Here is a 17,168-nt window from a genome sequence, read left to right as displayed (position 1 = left end):
CAAATGTGAAGCACTGGGTTTGATCCTCAACACAACATAAAAAAGTGAATCAAAAAATGAGAGAAGATATTTGCAATACAGATATCTGACAAAGGACTGATTAACCAGAATCAACACAGATTAGGAATCAATAAAGAAAAGACTGACAACACATAAGAATATGAGCCAAAGATTTAAAGACTTCATACAAGAGAATACTTAAATAAACCTATGAAAAATACGCAACACCATTATCAGGTAAATGCAAATCAAAGTAATGAGATGCTATCACACACCTACAAATACAGCAATATCAACAGGAAAACAAAACAAAACTGAGATTACCAAGTATGTGGAGCGAGGGGAGGTCTCCTGTCTGCTGGAGGGCCTATAGATTGTAACAACCACTTGGAGAAACTGACTATACTGCATCAATTAAATCAACTCTTCCACCTACTCCATGACCTAGCAATTCCACTGCTAGGTGGATGCTCACAAAGCTTCTCTCCTTGGCTGAACTCTGACCAGGATCCTCTGAACCCTCTTCTCCGTTGGTCTTCAATCTCAGCCTATAAAAAGTTATAGACTCTCAACACAAATGATCGTTCACCCCCCCACCACACACACACATATTAAAATACTTATATACTAATGTAGTTTCTGACAGCTCAAGATCATACCCTTAGGGATGATCCTTAGGTACCTAAGAAAGCTCAGTTGCCAAAAGACTTTCCTGTTTATTTTAGCCAACACCCAATGATATCCCCTGCCCTGTTCTTAGACTACTTACTAAAAAGGGTTCCCAAATGTAAATCCTTCCTCTGTCCCTTTGAGATGTCTATGTGTCTCCTTTAACTCAAGAGCATCTTTCTCAAGGACATGAAAGCCATTCTCTTAAAGTATAATCACCACAAAGGATAGGGTCACTGTCTCCCAGTCTCTGTTGGAAGACACATTCTTTAACTGCCAGTTAATAGACACAGCTAGCTTAATCTGTCTTTATACAGATTAGCCTTTGTAAATTTTTACTTCCTTGACTCTACTGAGCCCCTTCCACCCTGCCTCATTCTCCCTGTAAGGCACCCCATTGACTTCTATAGAAATCAAAGTTGATTTCATATCATACTGGAACTTCTTCCTATTGCAATAGTATATTACTGATTAAAATTTGTCCTTACTACTTTAGTGTCTAGCTTCATTTATCTTTGGCAACATCTAACAGAAATGAGCACATGCATGCACCAAAGGTATGTATAAGCTTGCTTGAAGCAGCATCATTCATAATAAAAACAACTGAAAACAGCCTCAATACCTAGAAACAGAATGCACAAATAAATTGTGAAATATTCATACAATGGAATGAAATACAGAAACTAAAAAGAATAAACCAATTCTGCACATAACAACATGGATAAATCCACCACCCCCATAATGTTCAGTGAAGATAGCCAGGCACAAAAGAGTACATACTTGTCTGGCTTCCTACTGCACAACCAATTACCTAGCTTTACAATTACCTAGGTTTTATTATTTAAGGCTCAGTAGGTCAGAAGTCCAGGCATAACTCCACCAATACTCTGCCCAGAGTCTTACAAGGCTGACATCAAGGTGTCAGCTGAGCTGCAGTTCTCATCTGTAGCTCAATGTCCTCTTTCAAGCTCATTCAGTCTGTTGTCAAAATTCAGTTCCTATTGGTTGTAGGGCACAGGGTCCTTTTTCTCTGTGGCTGTCAATCTTAACTCCTAAAGGCCATCTGTTCATGGCCTTCTCACAATGTGACAGTTTACTGCTTCTTCTAGGCCAGCAAAATCATGTCTTTCAGGCTTAGAATCCAGTCTCTGACCTTGGAAAGTCCTTGTTAAGGGATTGCCTGATTAAGTTAGGCCTGCCCAGGATGATCTCCCTTTTGATTAACTCCAAGTTGATTGTTTTGGGACTTAATTATGTCCTTAAAATCCCCTAACCTAATCACAGGATGGAGTGAAATGTTCCCACCATACTCTAGGGGACAAGATTGTGCATAATTCTTCCTACTACAATATCAAATTATTTTATTTTTTAAAGTGAAAAAATTAAAATGCTGCAAAAATAATCTAAGCTGATAGGAGTCAGGTGGCAATCCTTTTGTTGGGTGGGGTATACAGAGGGAGTAATGAATGAGGAGGCATCTGTGTTCGGCGAATGTTCTGTAGCTTAACCTCAGAGACAAAAACACAGTGGTGTACTTTGTAAAAACTCATCAGTTGTAGACATAATATTTAAAGACTTTAAAGATGTTATACTGCAATAAGTTTATATAAACATAAAAAGGTTTTCAGGGGGCTTTCTTTAATTATACACAAGAATGATAGCTAGCATTAAAATTGTGTAAGATGGGCATTGGTAAGTACTTGAAATTAGTTTATGCCCCTAAGCCATTTAAATATCCAGATAAGTTTACATGTATCTTTAATTTGCTTAGAAAGTTTTCTTGTAAAAATAAGATAAATGCAGAGACAGCAGTGTCACTGTATGCATTTGCTGGAATGGACAGGAAATAGAAGACTGATGGGCCTAATCTGATGGGATTGATAAAATCTTTACATCCTTAGCATATAATCTAGGAACACCTTTAAGAAACACAAGGATCTTCTAAGAGAGAGGCCCAGGCATTATTTGCAGAGCTGGCCAGTCCAGATCTAATTCCCTTCTCTACACTCCCATTCTGTTCTAAGCCAAGGAAGTCACACAATTTCATGTTGAATATACAGGAATACATCTCTCCATAAAAATCAGGAAAATATATTACCCAACTTATTGTAATCAATACATACAGAAGTCACATAAATGTGATGTCAGTGAACTGTAGACCAATCTTAACTATATTAATGAAAAAATTAATAAAATTCCATAAAATTCAATGTTTTATTTAAGAATAAAACATTACTAAACAGACTTGGAAAGTATATTAAAATAAGAACTTAAGATTAAGTGGTTCACCAATGCAAGGATGGTTCAATAGCCCTAAATCTATTATCTAATTTATGATATCAAACTAAGGAGAAAAAAAATCATACAAATATCTTAAAAGGTGCTGAAAGACATTTGATAGAATTCACCATTTATGTATGATTGAAAATATTTTTATTAGAATAGGAAGGTTTTGTCCATAAAAGGATAAGATATATCTCAGTCAACCCAGAAGCCAGTATCATGTTTAAATGGGAAAATACTAGTAGCATTTTCATTGAATTTAGGAATGTCATAAGGTTATCATTATTAATACTTTAATATTATTCTGGAGATTCTGTAACAAAAGAAACTAGGGGAACAAAATAAGAGATACATAATTTAAAAGCAGAAGGTAAAATGATTATTTGCTGATGTTGAGTGTAGATATAGAAATAACCTAGAGAAATCTTGACACAAGAAAAGAGAATGTAGTAAGATGAATGGGTATGAAATTAGTATACAGAAATCAATAACTTTTGTATAAACAAGAAGTAGGAATATAAACTGGAAAGATCTTGTTTACAGTAATAGCAAGAACAAATGTACCTAATAGTAAACTTAATAAATACTCAAGATTTATTTGATACAAAGATTAAAATGTTCCTGGGGGTCATGAAAAAGAAATGAACAGCTGAAAAGACAATTCATATCGTAAGTTTGTGATTTTTTATCAAAGTAAGTAGTTTATGAATTTAGCTCAATCGCATAAAAGCACTAACAGATTTTTTTTTGATACATAGACAAGCTGAAGTTAAATTCATAGAGACTATCAGATAAGCATGAAAAGTCAGGATATTGTAGAAAAAGAAGATCAGAATACTCTTCCTACTAATAGTAAAATATGTAAAAAATTATTAAGCACACACAAATAAAGTGAGATAATTAAAATAGTGTGGTATTGATACATGAAAGAACAACTCAAGGGAATATAGTAGGATGAAAATAAATACAAGTGCAGAATCCAATATTTGATAAATAGTTGCTGAGGATGGCCTAAAACCAGCAATCTTCTTGCCTTACATAAGAGAGGAAAAGATGGATTATTCACTAAATTATTTTGGATAAGTAGGGAGACATCTAAAAAAAATAAGGTTGGAGCCATAATTGATATTTTATAGTAGTATAATTTCTTGATGTAAATATTTAAATGCAAAAAAAAAGATCAAACAAAAATACTCAATGAAACTGTAAGAAAATTCTATAAACTTTAAAGAAGCTCTTTCTTCTTCCATAAAATAAAAAGTTATAATCACTATATAAAAATAAAAATTGAATGCAACAAAACCCATCATAAACGCTGGGTGTGGTGGTGCATGCCTGTAATCCCAGCAGCTAGGGAGGAGGATGGGGAGTTCAAAGCCAGATTCAGCAACAGCAAGATGCTAAGCAACTCAGTGAGACCCTGCCTCTAAATAAAATACAAAATAGGGATGGGGATGTGGCTCAGTGGTTGAGTGCCCCTGAGTTTAATTCCTAGCACTCCCTCTGCTCCGCCCCCCTCAAAAAAAACATAAAAAAATTTAAGCACAAACAAGAAATTGGAAAAAGCATATTTGTAACAACATAAGAAATGTTCTTTCCTTTTAAATAGAGTTCCTACCTGTCATTAAGAAAATACTAACAAACCAACAAAAAACTGGACAAAGGACAGAACCAACAATACAAGGAAAAGAAACATGAACATCTCTTTAACATATGAAAAGAGGCTCAATTACTTCATTGAAATTTCAACTTTTCTGAGTTTATTGGGTTGGGAAAGGTTAAAATTAGGAAGGCAGGGAACACATTGGTTACTCCACCTTGGCTGTTGTGAATGTGATCTGCACACCAGGATGGGGAATAACCAGGCAATCAATATGAAAGTTCCCAATTTACACATCCTTTGCTCAGGCATTTCCATTTCTGGAATTTATTATCCTACAGATAAATTCACGCATATGCCAAATGGATTAAGTTCTCAGTTAATCAATGTAGCACTGCTGGTGATAACAAGATGTGAAAATAACAATCCTTGCATCCTTGGGGACTGGCTGCATAAATTAAGGTACCCTGGAATACAGGGCAGCAATAAAACAAAGGAGAAAGTTCTCCCCACCCCACCCCCCGGGTAACTACCACCAAACTACATCCCCAGACACTGAACTACATCCCCAGACCTTTTTATTTATTTATTTATTTTTCATTTTCAGACAAGGTCTCACTTAGTTGTGGAGGCTGGCCTCAAACCAGCGGTCTTCTTGCCTCAGCTTCCTGATTACAGGAGTGCACCAGCTTCACCTGACAGAGAAAGTTCTTTATGTACTAATATGGAATGATCTCCAAGATAAAATTAAAAGTACAAAAAGAAAAAAGAAATGTGTGTGCAGCATGCTACCATGCTACTACTTGTGTAAGAAAAAGAAAGCATATGTAAATTTTCTCTTAATGCATAAACTCTGCCTGGAAGAATGGCCAAGAAACTGATAATAATATCTATCATCAAGATAGAGTCCAGATGCCTTACCGACAAGGATGGGAGGGAGGACTTTCACCTTGTGCCTTTTGTACCCTTTGATTTTAAACCATGTGACTATATTATCTACAAAATATTTGTGACACATGAACTTTTGATAGATGATGTAAAGGATAGAGTGATACCCTAACCTGATCTATGCTTATCCCAAACTTGACTTCAAATAAAGCCTCTTGTTAATATTATAGATATTTGATTGGGAAACAAAAGAAGATAAGTAATTTTGTTTTTACTTGAAAACTAAAGTTCCAAAATAAAAATTGTATAAGAAAATAAAAAAGTATAAAAAAGAATAAAGAAAAACAGTCGCTTGACAATAGAAATAGTAAGGTCATCATTTGTTTCAAGCAATCAACCAACAACTAAATTGTTGCTAAAGGAATATACTAAATCTTTGGCAAGTACAGAAGTGATGAGATAATAAATATAGTTATTTTTTTTAGATATTTCCATGTTGTTTGATTATAGTCCTTGATATATTAATTTATAATTTTAAAAAATCAGATTTAAACATAAAAAGTCTACATTTCCATTGGTAACCAAATATATAGAAAAGTGTTTAACCTAGTAATTCAAAAGAAACAAAAAGCTCTATGCATAAAAATTCATTCAACACCATACATGAAATATAAATATATTCATCTATAATTTATATATTCATGTATACCTATAAACAAAAGAAAATAATTCATTAAATGACAAGGTATCCACAAAACATTCTAGTCTATTCAATTACATTTATGTAAATCAGATGGTAATTGGCATAATACCTATGGCATAATGCTAATTTTTAAAAAGTTATATTTTATGTACAACTTAGTAAAAACAGTCAATGAGCAAGAAAGGGATGGAGTTCTAGTTAACACTTTCAATGTCCTAATTTCAAAATTTTATTTTTTTTTAAAAATTTCAATTTCAAGTTTCTCTATTTTTGTGTTTAATTTGAGAAGCAAGTTTAGAATTTAATTTGAGAAACAAACCAGAGTGATGATGCCTGTTTGCTAACCCAAGCAAGGATAACTAACTGACCATCAGGAACTGTCGACTTCTATACGGAAAGAGCCACTTACTTGCGTCTCCTCCTAGAGAAGGAAGATGGGCCACCTGTTCCAGGGAGGTGCTTCTGAAAGGCTGTGCCAGCTTCTCCAGGGATAGGACATTGTCCCTGCGCAGCACCTTCCCATCAGGGCTGCTAAAGAGGTCCCTGATGTCCTTCCTTTGTTTAGATTCTTGAAGGAAACTTTCAAAAGATTTGTCTTTGAATTTGAGGGAGGAAAAAAGTGAGGCTCCTTTCTTTGGAACCCTAGCAGCATCTGGTAAGGTCTCTTGCAAACTCACTTTCTCCAGGAGTATGGGGACATCTTCCATCTTGCTGCAGGGTGGGGACGCTAGTGCAGGAAATCTCTTAGATGGCCGATTGGGCAAACTATGGGCGCAGAGGGCAGGGTCCGAAGGGCTAAGCCTCGAGAACTGAGCAGCCTGGGAACCCAGGGAGAAGAAAGCAGAGGCCCTGCTTGCCACATGTGTCCCACTGGACTGCTGGTCCCCCTCCTTGTTGGAACTGGTTTTCCGAAGGCTGAATGAGCGAGTACAGGTGTGTGGCTGATCTGTGGGCAAAGTTTTGGATTCTGACTTGGCCCAGGCCTTCTTTCCACCTTCGGAGTTGGGAAAGAAGTTTCCCAGGGACTTTCGGAGGGCATTGGCTATGAGCCGCAGGGGAGACTTAGGTGGGGCACCTTGCTCTGCCGGAGTCCGTAAAGCTGGGGCCCGTGTCTCCTCCTGGGCCTCTCTCTGGGCTGGCAGTGTCTGTTTCCATGCCCGAGGGAGGGTCAAGGGGTGGACTGGCTTCAGCACACGGCCTGGTCTATCACCCCCAGGACTGTCCTGGGAAAGTGGTTCCTCAGCCCTGAGGTGCACAGTCTCAGGGATGGAGTCATTCCAATCCAGCAGCATGGTCTTCTGTTCCTGAGTGAGGACTAACTTCTTCAAGCCTGACTTCCTCTCCTCTGCCAGCTCTGACCTGCCCTCCTGCTGCCTCCTGGGTCTGATCCCCTCCTCTCTTGGTTCTTTTCCATCCACGAGAGATTGCTCTTGATGTGTGAGGCACCTGTCCTTCTGCCCAATGGGGTATGGGTCTTTGTGGAGGCTCTTGGTACCTCCAAGAGGGGCCTCTGCTTCCTCACAGTCCTCAGAAGCCATCTCCACAGGGCTTGTGACACTGTCTCCTCCGGGGCTCACCAGGCAGTATTCTGCCCGCTCCAGCACGGCACCATGAGGCAGATAGAGGGGAGTTTCCATGGGTGTTCCTTGGGCTCTGGCTCGTCTCAGAAAGATTGGGGTAGATGGACTGGAGTGACCTCTGGAGACCTGTGAATGGGGATCGTAAGCTGCCACCTAGAGGGGATGGGCAGAAATGGCAGTTAGCTAATAATTTACAGCATTTATTTATATGGAGGAGGCAAATCCCAATCCACGCTCTACTTCCTTCTTTTCTCCAGATCTCAGATACCAAAGTCAAAAATGGTTTTGCCTCAGAGGATTTCATGGGGCTGCTCTTTGTTCTAAGAGGGTTCTTGGAACCTGTTGAGATCTACCTGGAGCCCCTAAATCCGCACTGATTAAAGGTCATTCTGGGTCCTAGATTGGGTGCCAGAAGGGAAGACCAACATGTGTCTGCTGCCCTTGATGAGCTCCTAGGCCAGTGAGCACAGGGATGGCTGGCCCCAGGGATGGCCAGGCACATGGCAGAAGGCGAGAACCCCGTCATCTCCAAAGGAGATGCCCAAACGTGGTCCTACCGAATGGCCTCCTTTACCCAGGTATGTTCCTCTAACAATCACAAGACCAAGATTTCTTTGTTGGAGGCTTTTGAGGTGAGAAAGTGACAGTTACCTTTCTGCTGTGGTGGCAAAAGTGTGACCTTTAGTACCTTTCAGTGACCCTTCTAAATTTCATACCTTGTACCACTGAGAAAAGTAGCCACTTCCAGCATGGAGGAACTTGGCCCTTGGCAAAGGGAGAATATAAGTAGACTCTGCAATGAGTGGCTGTGCCTTGCAGTTCAGAGAACTGGGGCCTTCACAAGAGCATTCATTATTTCTGTCTTGTGCACTTGACTTCCTAGAACCTACAACAGGGCTGGCAGGCACAGAGGCTTGACAATTGCCTATGGAAAGAAAGAGTCCAGCCATGCTTGTCAAAAATGACATTTCCTATACAAGAAGGATGTTGCTTCCAAGGTCCTTAGATGCTAGCAAAGGCTCCCTCTGTGTCTGTTCCTTTAGTTGTGAGCTCCTTAATACCCTCTGTGAGTTCCCAAGGGCAGAGCACCTGTCCTAGCATCTCTGCATCCCATGGTGCAATACTTGGTACAAAGTCCACCCCTCAAGAGGTTTCTGAGGGAGGGTGTCTGTGTCCTTGGAGTGGATGAGCTTTCATGAAAGGCACTTGTGAAGAAGGCCTGGAGTGGACCCTTGACAAGTTTTTCTCTGGCCCTGGCCTTGCACTAGGGGGCACTTAAGAGCACACAGCATCCAGAGTCAAGTGTGGAAGGCGGGAGGAGCTCACCTTCCTAGGCCTGTGTGGGGTCCTTGGCTGTACTCACCTGAGATGGGGAGGAGTCATCTGGGGTATGCCCAGGGACACTGGCTGAAGAAGAAGATGATGGTGGGGAAGATGAAGGAGAAGACCAGGAAGAAAGAGGAAGAGGAGAAGGCTCCTTTGGAGATGACAGGGTTCTTTTGTTCATTGGCGGCAAATCTACCGAGGAAAGAACATTCTCTGTTACAGAGCTGTTGTGAAAGAGCTTGCAAAAAGACGAGGCTTGCAGTGAGGCTCCTGTTCTACAGGCAGAGCCAAGAAGAGGAAGGGTTGGAGACTGACTCAGAGGTTCCTGGTGGCCACATCTTGGGAATTGGAGGAATGGGACCCAGAAAGGCAGAGGAGTCCTGGGGGCAAAGGGAACCCCAAGATGAAAAGTCAAAGGACCACCATGTTTCAAACTCCTGAGGTTGTTCCTGAGGCAGGTGACCTAGACTTTTCAGAGTGCTTATTGGAAATAGACATCTACCCTTAAGTTTCCCTAAAGCTCTGATGGTTAAGAGCTGGGGCTACATTAAGTCATTCATCAATAAACCATCTGAGGTTTCTGCCCACGAGGTGCTGAAGCATTAGCCGTGGCACACACGGGGTAGACATTCACGACTAATGAAATGGCTCTTCCTCTCACGAGCACCCAAGGGGCTCTCAGACAGGTGGCCAGGCTGTGCCATCAAGGGAACACAAGGGAGGGAGGTTACAGCCATATCAAATCATCTGAAGCACACAGAGTGAGATCTGTGCCAAGCTTCTGTTGGTCAGGGAACAAACAGGAAAGCAGTGTATCTGCTCAGAGATGCGTGAGAAAGGAGCATGGCTGGGCCCGGGGAGGAGCTTAATTCCCACTGTGGACAGCTGACATCATCTGGTCTCATGAGAGCAGATGGTGACAGTTGTGACCTAGAAGTTCTTCCACGCTCACATGTGCTTCTCTCCCCCGCTACCCGCTTGAGGATAGTAGTCTTAAATCTGAAATCTCAAGTATTTTATCTCCATATTGAACTATTTCAGACAAGCTGCACTCAAATAGTTTCTGAATGCCACGCAGTCTGCCGATGTGCCCCTCATTACTGGGTTCTTACACACCCAGCTCTCCCATGAACTGTGGGAGCACATATGGGTGTCCCCCAGACACCCCCCAGGACTGCTGCCTACTGGTCACTCCCATGTCTCGCTGCCTGCTTATGGCTGCTCAGATGACCCATTAAGATTTCCCTCTGAGGTGTCCAGGCTTTGGATTTTAGCTCCCTTCTTAGCTCAACCCAAGGCCCAGTTTCCTCAAAGCTCTGGGTGAGAAGCTCCTCCTCAGGGACCCACACAGTCCAGGTCATACCTAACCATCCCCACGAGTTCCAGCCAGTCCCATTCTTACAGCGGAAGTGGCCACAGGGCTGAACGTTCAGTCATCTGCCCTTCTTTCCTCACACACGAACGCAAGCATGTCAGATGGCGTACCCCAGATTTGGGTTCTGAAAAAATGGCTACCTCACACACATGGTCGACAAGCCCCCAAAGGGGAGGCTTCCAAAAAGCTTCCAAGGGAACAGGTAACCCCAGGGGAGAGAGCTGATGTGAGGGTGGGCAAGAAGGAGCTGTTGGGAGACAGGCCATGGGCTGCCAGGAGCTGGCGCAGGGGAGGCGGCTGGCCTGCCTCCCTTCACCGGCACCCCCACCTCAGCCCACAACGAGATGGTTCGAGCCTAAAAAGGCAAAAGTCGTGAGTCAGTTGTTGCCTTGCTTCCTGTCCTCAGCTTGCCAAATTCCTGCCAAATTCCTTCTCCCCCTCTCCCTCGCCCCCTCATTCTCCTCTCCCTGCCATCTTCTGAATCCAACTCCTTAATTTGTTTCAAAAGTTGTCTTGGCTCCACACACTGCCTTTTTGTTCCTCCATGGAGTCTCAGGGGACCTTATGACACACAGTCAGGGACACCTGGGGACATGAGCCCAGCAGAAAAGCCTTGGGGTTCACAAGGTTGTGACCTGGAAGCTGCTCCCCCCTCCTTTCTCTAATTCCCAGCCCACCTGGCCAGTGGGGTCTCTCTCCATTCATGGTCCTCACGCCCTGTATTAGAGGTAGAGCTTGGGGAGGGCTTGAGGAGTTGGGGAGCAGGGCTCCCGTGTAGGCCAACCCTGGTCCCTGGGCTGCCATTCAAGCCACAGTCTGGGAGGGGCAAGTGGAACCAGAGCCAAGCTGAGTGATGATGGGAAATGTCACCTGCTGGAGACTGGTTATGCCTTTGAGTTATGCCTTTGAGTTCACTCAGAACATGGTCAAGGGGAGCCTGGGACCTCACCCCTTCACACTCACAGCAGCTGCTGGACACTGACCCCCAGCTTCCTCAAGTCTAGCACTGCTTCAGGGGATGGTTGAGGGAATAAATGGGTCACAAAAAAGTGCCGAGCAGTATAGGACACAAATGCTTCATGTTAGCTACATATGAGTTCCATCCCCGTCCCCTTCTCTCATGCCTCAGATGGTGTCTTGTAAAGACATGGCTGAAGCCCTGGCCCTTTCCAGAGGGAGCCATGCACCCATCCCAGCCACAATTTCTCCAGCTCTTCATGTTTCCTCATTTGCCAATTCAGACCCCGCTCTCTGGTTCTTTCCTGGAATCTTGGCTCCCTTGCCCTCTGCAGATTCTTGGTCCTGGGTGCTACTGCCCCTTAGGGTCCCTTTGTGCAAAAGGGGTTGTTGAGCAAGCCAGAGCCTGAATCACAGCTTCTGATACCCTGGATCAAAAGCCACGTTACCTCCTCTTGAGCCCTCTGACCAGAGTGACCTTTTTCCGGAATCCTAGAGGACATTCTGGCATCATGGTCATCTGGAGAGAGTGTCCTATGTTTTTTTCCTATTACAAAAAAGATGGCTCTAGTGGCTTTCAGCTTGGGATTTTTTTTTTTTTTTTTTTTTTTTTTTTTTTTTTTATGAGGACTGAGATTTCAGGGTGCAGCTTCCCAGAATTTGGAGGCTATGAATGCCTCAAATCCCTCTCAAAGTCTGGGAGCGCCCTCTAGGGGCTGCATCCGGAAAAACCTGAAGCCCTGTGCTTTGCACTGAGTCTCACCAGCTCCATGATTCATTCATTCATTCAGCAGGGCTGAGGGCATGGCTCAGTGGTGGGGTGCTTGCCTAGCATGTGCAAGGCCCTGGATTCCATCCCCAGAATCTTCCCCATGCAAAAAAAGCATCCATTCACTGAGAAAACAAGGAACAGGTATCTCTTCTGGGCCAGACCATATAATATATATACGCCCACCTAATAATTCCAACTCAAGTGCTTCCCTCAAACCAGCTTTTCTGTACATGAAAATCAGCACTTGATACTCTTCGGTTACTGACGATTGAGTCCCTAGGTCCATGCCAGGCACCTCGCTGCTGTGTGTCAGTCCTTTCTCTGTCCTGTGCCTCCTCCAGCACCTTGACACTGCTGTGTCTCCACCAGTCCCCTGGCTCTCACCCAGGCTAGGAACTCCCTGAGGGCACAACTGAGCCCCTCATAGTGGTGGCACTCAGAAGCATTGGAATGGACTCTACACCCATGTGGACCTGCCCAAGAGAAGGATCCCAGTGCCCTCCGAGGGGTTGGGGCCAGGAATGAGAGGAGGACATGTGGAAGGCTTTAATTCCCTCCACCCTCTTGCTCTCACTGCCTTGGGCACTGTCAGTAATTCAAGCGTCATTTTAGATTGTCCCCAGATGAAGCAGCTTGCACAAATGTGTAGTCCTGGTCTAGCTCCAAAGGTGGCCCCTGTCCCAGTCTGACCCAGTGAGGTCTGGTGGGTCTTGGGGTTGCTGGAGAGTGACTCACTGGCTAGGAGTCAGTATTGACTCAGAAGGAAGGAGCTAGGGCTCCCTTCCAAGTACGATGTTTCATTATGTAAACCTTGCCAGACCCAAGGCCTTCCTGCACCTCCTCTCCTAGGCGAGCCTGGAGAGGGAATGTGGCACAGGGGGAGAGGAAGGCAGCAATGGAATGGATGAGTCCCAGCCTCTTGCTCAGGGCCTCTGAAGGGAGTTCCTGCTTTGTCCCTGCTGTGGCTGGGATTGTGGGCCAGCTTGGGATGCAACTGTGTGTGTGGCCACTGGGCCCCCTGGTGGGGTCCCTCGCCTTCATCCATCTCTGCTCTTCCTTGGGACCAAGATGCTCAGAAAAAGGAGTAGGGCTGTGTGTGTGTGTGTGTGTGTGTGTATGTGTGTGTGTGTGTCTGTGTTGCTTCCTTTCTTGCTCTGCCCACAATTTGCCTGGAGTCAAAATGCTGACAACTCCCATGCACAGAATCAAATCATATAACATCCGTGGGCCTCAGTATCCCCACTAAGCCTGCTTCTGGGTGAAATTTTGGAATCTCAAGTCTCCCTGATTCTAGAGTAGGGGGCAGAGAGGGATAGGGCCAGTCCCAAATCCCTTGGAGAATTCTTCCTTTAGTCCACAGTGGAAATCAGGTCAACTTCATGTTGTTTTTTTGCCCCTCACATCCTGGAGGCCATGGCAGAGAAGACAGGCACCATGTAAGGAAAGAGAGAGAGCCACTGCCTGGGAATCAACCCCTGCCCAGCCCAGTCCAGCCCACCCAACCCACAGAGAGCTTTCGATATGACTCACTGGACTGGAATCTTCTTCTCCAGTTCTGGTGTTTGCTTGGAGTTGGAGCCTGGAAGCTATTGGCCCGTTGCAAAGCTGTGGTGAGAAAGAAAAAGAGAGCAAGAGTCCATCAGATGTGTAGAGGGGATACTCCTCTAGCCCATTTACCCCAAATTAGCAGACAGGTGGCTCTAACTGACGGAAACTTTCCTTTCCCCACACCACACTTCCCTGCCCCCAAACCCCATTTGTCATTCATCCACTCATTAAATATTCATTGAGAACCGGCTTCAGGGCAGGCACTGCCCCCTGTCAGAGAATGCCTCCAAGTATGAGCCATCTTTCTGTGTCACTGATGGTTAATAAGCCCTCTTTAATGCATGTGTAGAAACATATACACAAAAACATGCCTCCCCGTGTGTGGATGAGCACACCTACATTCATTCATTTATATCAGAGCTGGCCTTTACAGCTGAGGCCTCACGTCAATGTTCCGTAGATGTAATAGGACACTGGAGCTCCTCTGCAACCAGGAAGCTGCAGAAAGTTCTAGCCCCTGCCTTCCCTTTTCTCCCAGAGCCCCCCAAGTCCAGGAAACCAGTTTTAATGGAACCTCTGGGCAAGCCATTGCCGTGACCCCTTGACCCCCTTCTTGTGGCATGGTTCCAATGGAAACACGTCTGCAGTACACGGTGTCCTTCCTACTGAAGACCTACTGCTTAGCTGGGCCTTGAGAACCAGCTGAGAAAAATGAACACTGCATGCAGAAGGAAAGGGGTCTTGGCCATTTGGGGCATGAAAGTGGGCAGAGGGGATCTAAGTGGACCCAGTTCCCACATAGGACCTCCAGATTCCATCTCAGGTATTTCCATCACAGCCAAAGAGAAAGAATGGGCTCAATGCCCATCCAGAGACTCACAAAGCTGGTCTTTGGGCATGAGAGGAAAGGAAGGGGGTGGAAAGGATTTGGGGATGGGAAGATGGCGGCAGGGAAAGTTTGAATATAGACCTTTCTGGATCCAAGGCCCAGCCAGTATGTGGGCATGTGTGTGCTTTGCCCACAATTGCCTGGAGTCAAAAAACTGACAACTCCCATGCACAGAATCAAATCATATAACATCTGTGGGCCTCAGTTTCCTTATTCATGTTCCAACAAGCTTGGAGTCCATCACTGCTAAGCCAATGATGGACAGTCATCATCTCTCCAGTCTTAGACATTCTACTCCCTACCAGTTCAGGGTTGGACCTCAGCGCTTTCTTACAAGCCAGGTTGTGGAGCACAGGTGTGAGCCACTACCTTGGGGCTTCCTTTTCTCAGGTCAAGTTCCTTGGGCTCCTTAGACCCTTGGCTCCTCTCCCTCCCTTTCCCCATTTGGAAATGCTTTGTGTCTCCTCTCTCTAGTAGGATTCCAATCCCACAGGCTTGCCCTCAAAATCAAATCCATGGATCTGAGGTGGAGCCAGTGTGGATGGATGGTGAATAACCCCCACACCCCATTACCAGATGGTACTCAAAGTGCAGCCACTTAGTTTGCCAGATTGGATGTTTTACATGAGGAGCAAGCAAGTTAAGCACAGTTGCATCCTGCAGACCCCTAACCAAGAGACCACCCAAGAAAAATATAAGACTTCTTATGTTAGCCCTTCATTGTTGTGACCAAAATGCCTGACAAGAACAGCTTAGAGGAGGAGAGATTTATTTTGGCTCATGATTTCAGACGTTTCAGTCCATAATCAGCTGGCTGCAAGACAGAAACACAATGGCAGAAGGGCATGGTGAAGAAAGCTGTTCAGTTCATGGCAACTAGGAAGGAGAGAGAGGCCAAAGGCACATCCCCTGTGACTTACTTCCTCCAAACATACCCTATTTGCTTACAGTTCCTATCTAGCAGTCCATTCAAATTATTAAATCTTCAAGTGGATTAATCCACCAATGAGGTTAGAATCCATCATTACCTAAAGCCCCACTTGTGGACCTTGCTGCAATTCCTTCAACACATGAGCTGTTCGGGGACATTCCCAGCCACGACTTAAAAGCTCTGACTGCTTCTCTTCTACTATTAACATTGTGGAATGGAACCTATTGGAGATGACTAAAATTAGGGGATGTAACTCAGTGGTAGAGCAATTGTCTAGCAATTGTCTTGAGTTCAATCCCTAGCACTGAATACTAAAAAGGAAAAAAAAAAAAAAAAGGAAAGGGATAAGATTAATGAGAGATTTCCCAACACTACTATTTATGAGACAAACATGCACATATTTTTTACCACAATGGAAACAATGAGTGTGAATGGCATTGACTAGTTCTAGTAGCTCTAAGCAGCATAAAGAACGGCTAGTTCTCTTCTTTTTAGCTTATGTTTTATGTGTGCTTAATGTTTGCATATAGTTCTTATTTTAAAGGAGCACTTTAATTTGGGGGATTTCAGTGTATGATCTGCAAAAGGAGTAAGAGGGTGAGAATTTTGCCATATGGTGCTGATGATCTCATTATTGTTACAAACTAGTGGTGTCCTCCATATGCCATTGGACCATCCTGTTATCAGATTATTGCCAGGAAAAAAAAATGGATAAATACCAATTCTTCTATGCCAAAATAATTTGGGGGCAGATTGCCCTCCTAAATCAACTTGGTTTCTATCCAAAAATCCAATGCACTAGATCCATCCGTTGAGTTGCTTGGGCATGCATTTCCCAATTAATTTATCCAGGCAGGCCCCCAGGAAGCCACTTTTCTGTGATTCCCAAAGTATGGGTCAGGCCCACCTGCATCCATGTACCTGGGTTGCTTATACCAAATGCAGATACTGTCCCATTTTAGACCCATGGAATTTGATTTTCTAATGGTGAGGATCCAGGGATATGCCTTCTAGACAAAATTTATATGAATCACTGGACTAAATTATTATAGTTTGGATTTTAAATGGCCCCCCAAAGTCCAATATGTTTAAGGCTTGGTCCCCAGGCTGTGGTGCTATTGGGAGGTGGTGGAATGTTTAGGAGATGGTGCCTAATGGAAGGAGGTCAGGTTACTGGGGGGGTGTGCCCTTGAAGGAGTTATTGGGACTGTGGCTTCTTCCTCTTTTTCATTTTGCTTCCCAGTTGCCACTAGGTGAGCATTTTCCTCTGCCATGTGCTCTCGCCATGATGTTCTGCCTTACCACAGGACCAAAAGCAACAGGGCCAAGCAACAAGTCACCTCAGAAACCATGAGCCCAAATCAATCTTTTCTCTTTTTAAGTTGTTTATCTCAGGTATTTCGTCACAGCAATGGAAATCAGATTAATACCACAGATGTTTTAGGGGAATGTTTTCTATGGTTTTCATAACACAGGGTGTATGTAAGTTGTATTTCATGCCATCTCCTTGGGCAGGCTCTGTAAAAGAACTTGGTGGGTATGAGAGCTTCCTTGACCAGCTGAGGTGATCCTGGAAATCTCTTGTTAAATGGCGGCAAAATGTACATAACATAAAAAATACCAATTCTTAAACATTTACTAATGTGT

General features: G+C 43.8%; 1 protein-coding gene across 17 annotated transcripts in view; it reads right to left on the bottom strand.

The window, feature by feature from the left end:
* The window catches only part of Mical2 (microtubule associated monooxygenase, calponin and LIM domain containing 2), a 215,805-nt gene that overhangs the window by 33,498 nt on the left and 165,139 nt on the right, over nucleotides 1-17,168 (bottom strand). For all 17 annotated transcript variants that reach the window (XM_048788346.1, XM_048788357.1, XM_048788356.1 and 14 more), the window contains 3 exons: nucleotides 13,684-13,758; nucleotides 9,087-9,241; nucleotides 6,553-7,876 (listed from right to left, as the gene is read on the bottom strand). In XM_048788346.1, the coding sequence (XP_048644303.1) occupies nucleotides 6,553-7,876; nucleotides 9,087-9,241; nucleotides 13,684-13,758 (1,554 nt within the window). The remainder of the gene's footprint in view (nucleotides 1-6,552; nucleotides 7,877-9,086; nucleotides 9,242-13,683; nucleotides 13,759-17,168) is intronic.

The sequence above is a fragment of the Marmota marmota genome, unplaced genomic scaffold, assembly GCF_001458135.2.
Source record: "Marmota marmota marmota unplaced genomic scaffold, marMar, whole genome shotgun sequence".
Taxonomy (NCBI): domain Eukaryota; kingdom Metazoa; phylum Chordata; class Mammalia; order Rodentia; family Sciuridae; genus Marmota; species Marmota marmota.
Note: the sequence above shows the minus strand (reverse complement) of the source record. Positions and strands in the feature narration are given on the sequence as shown.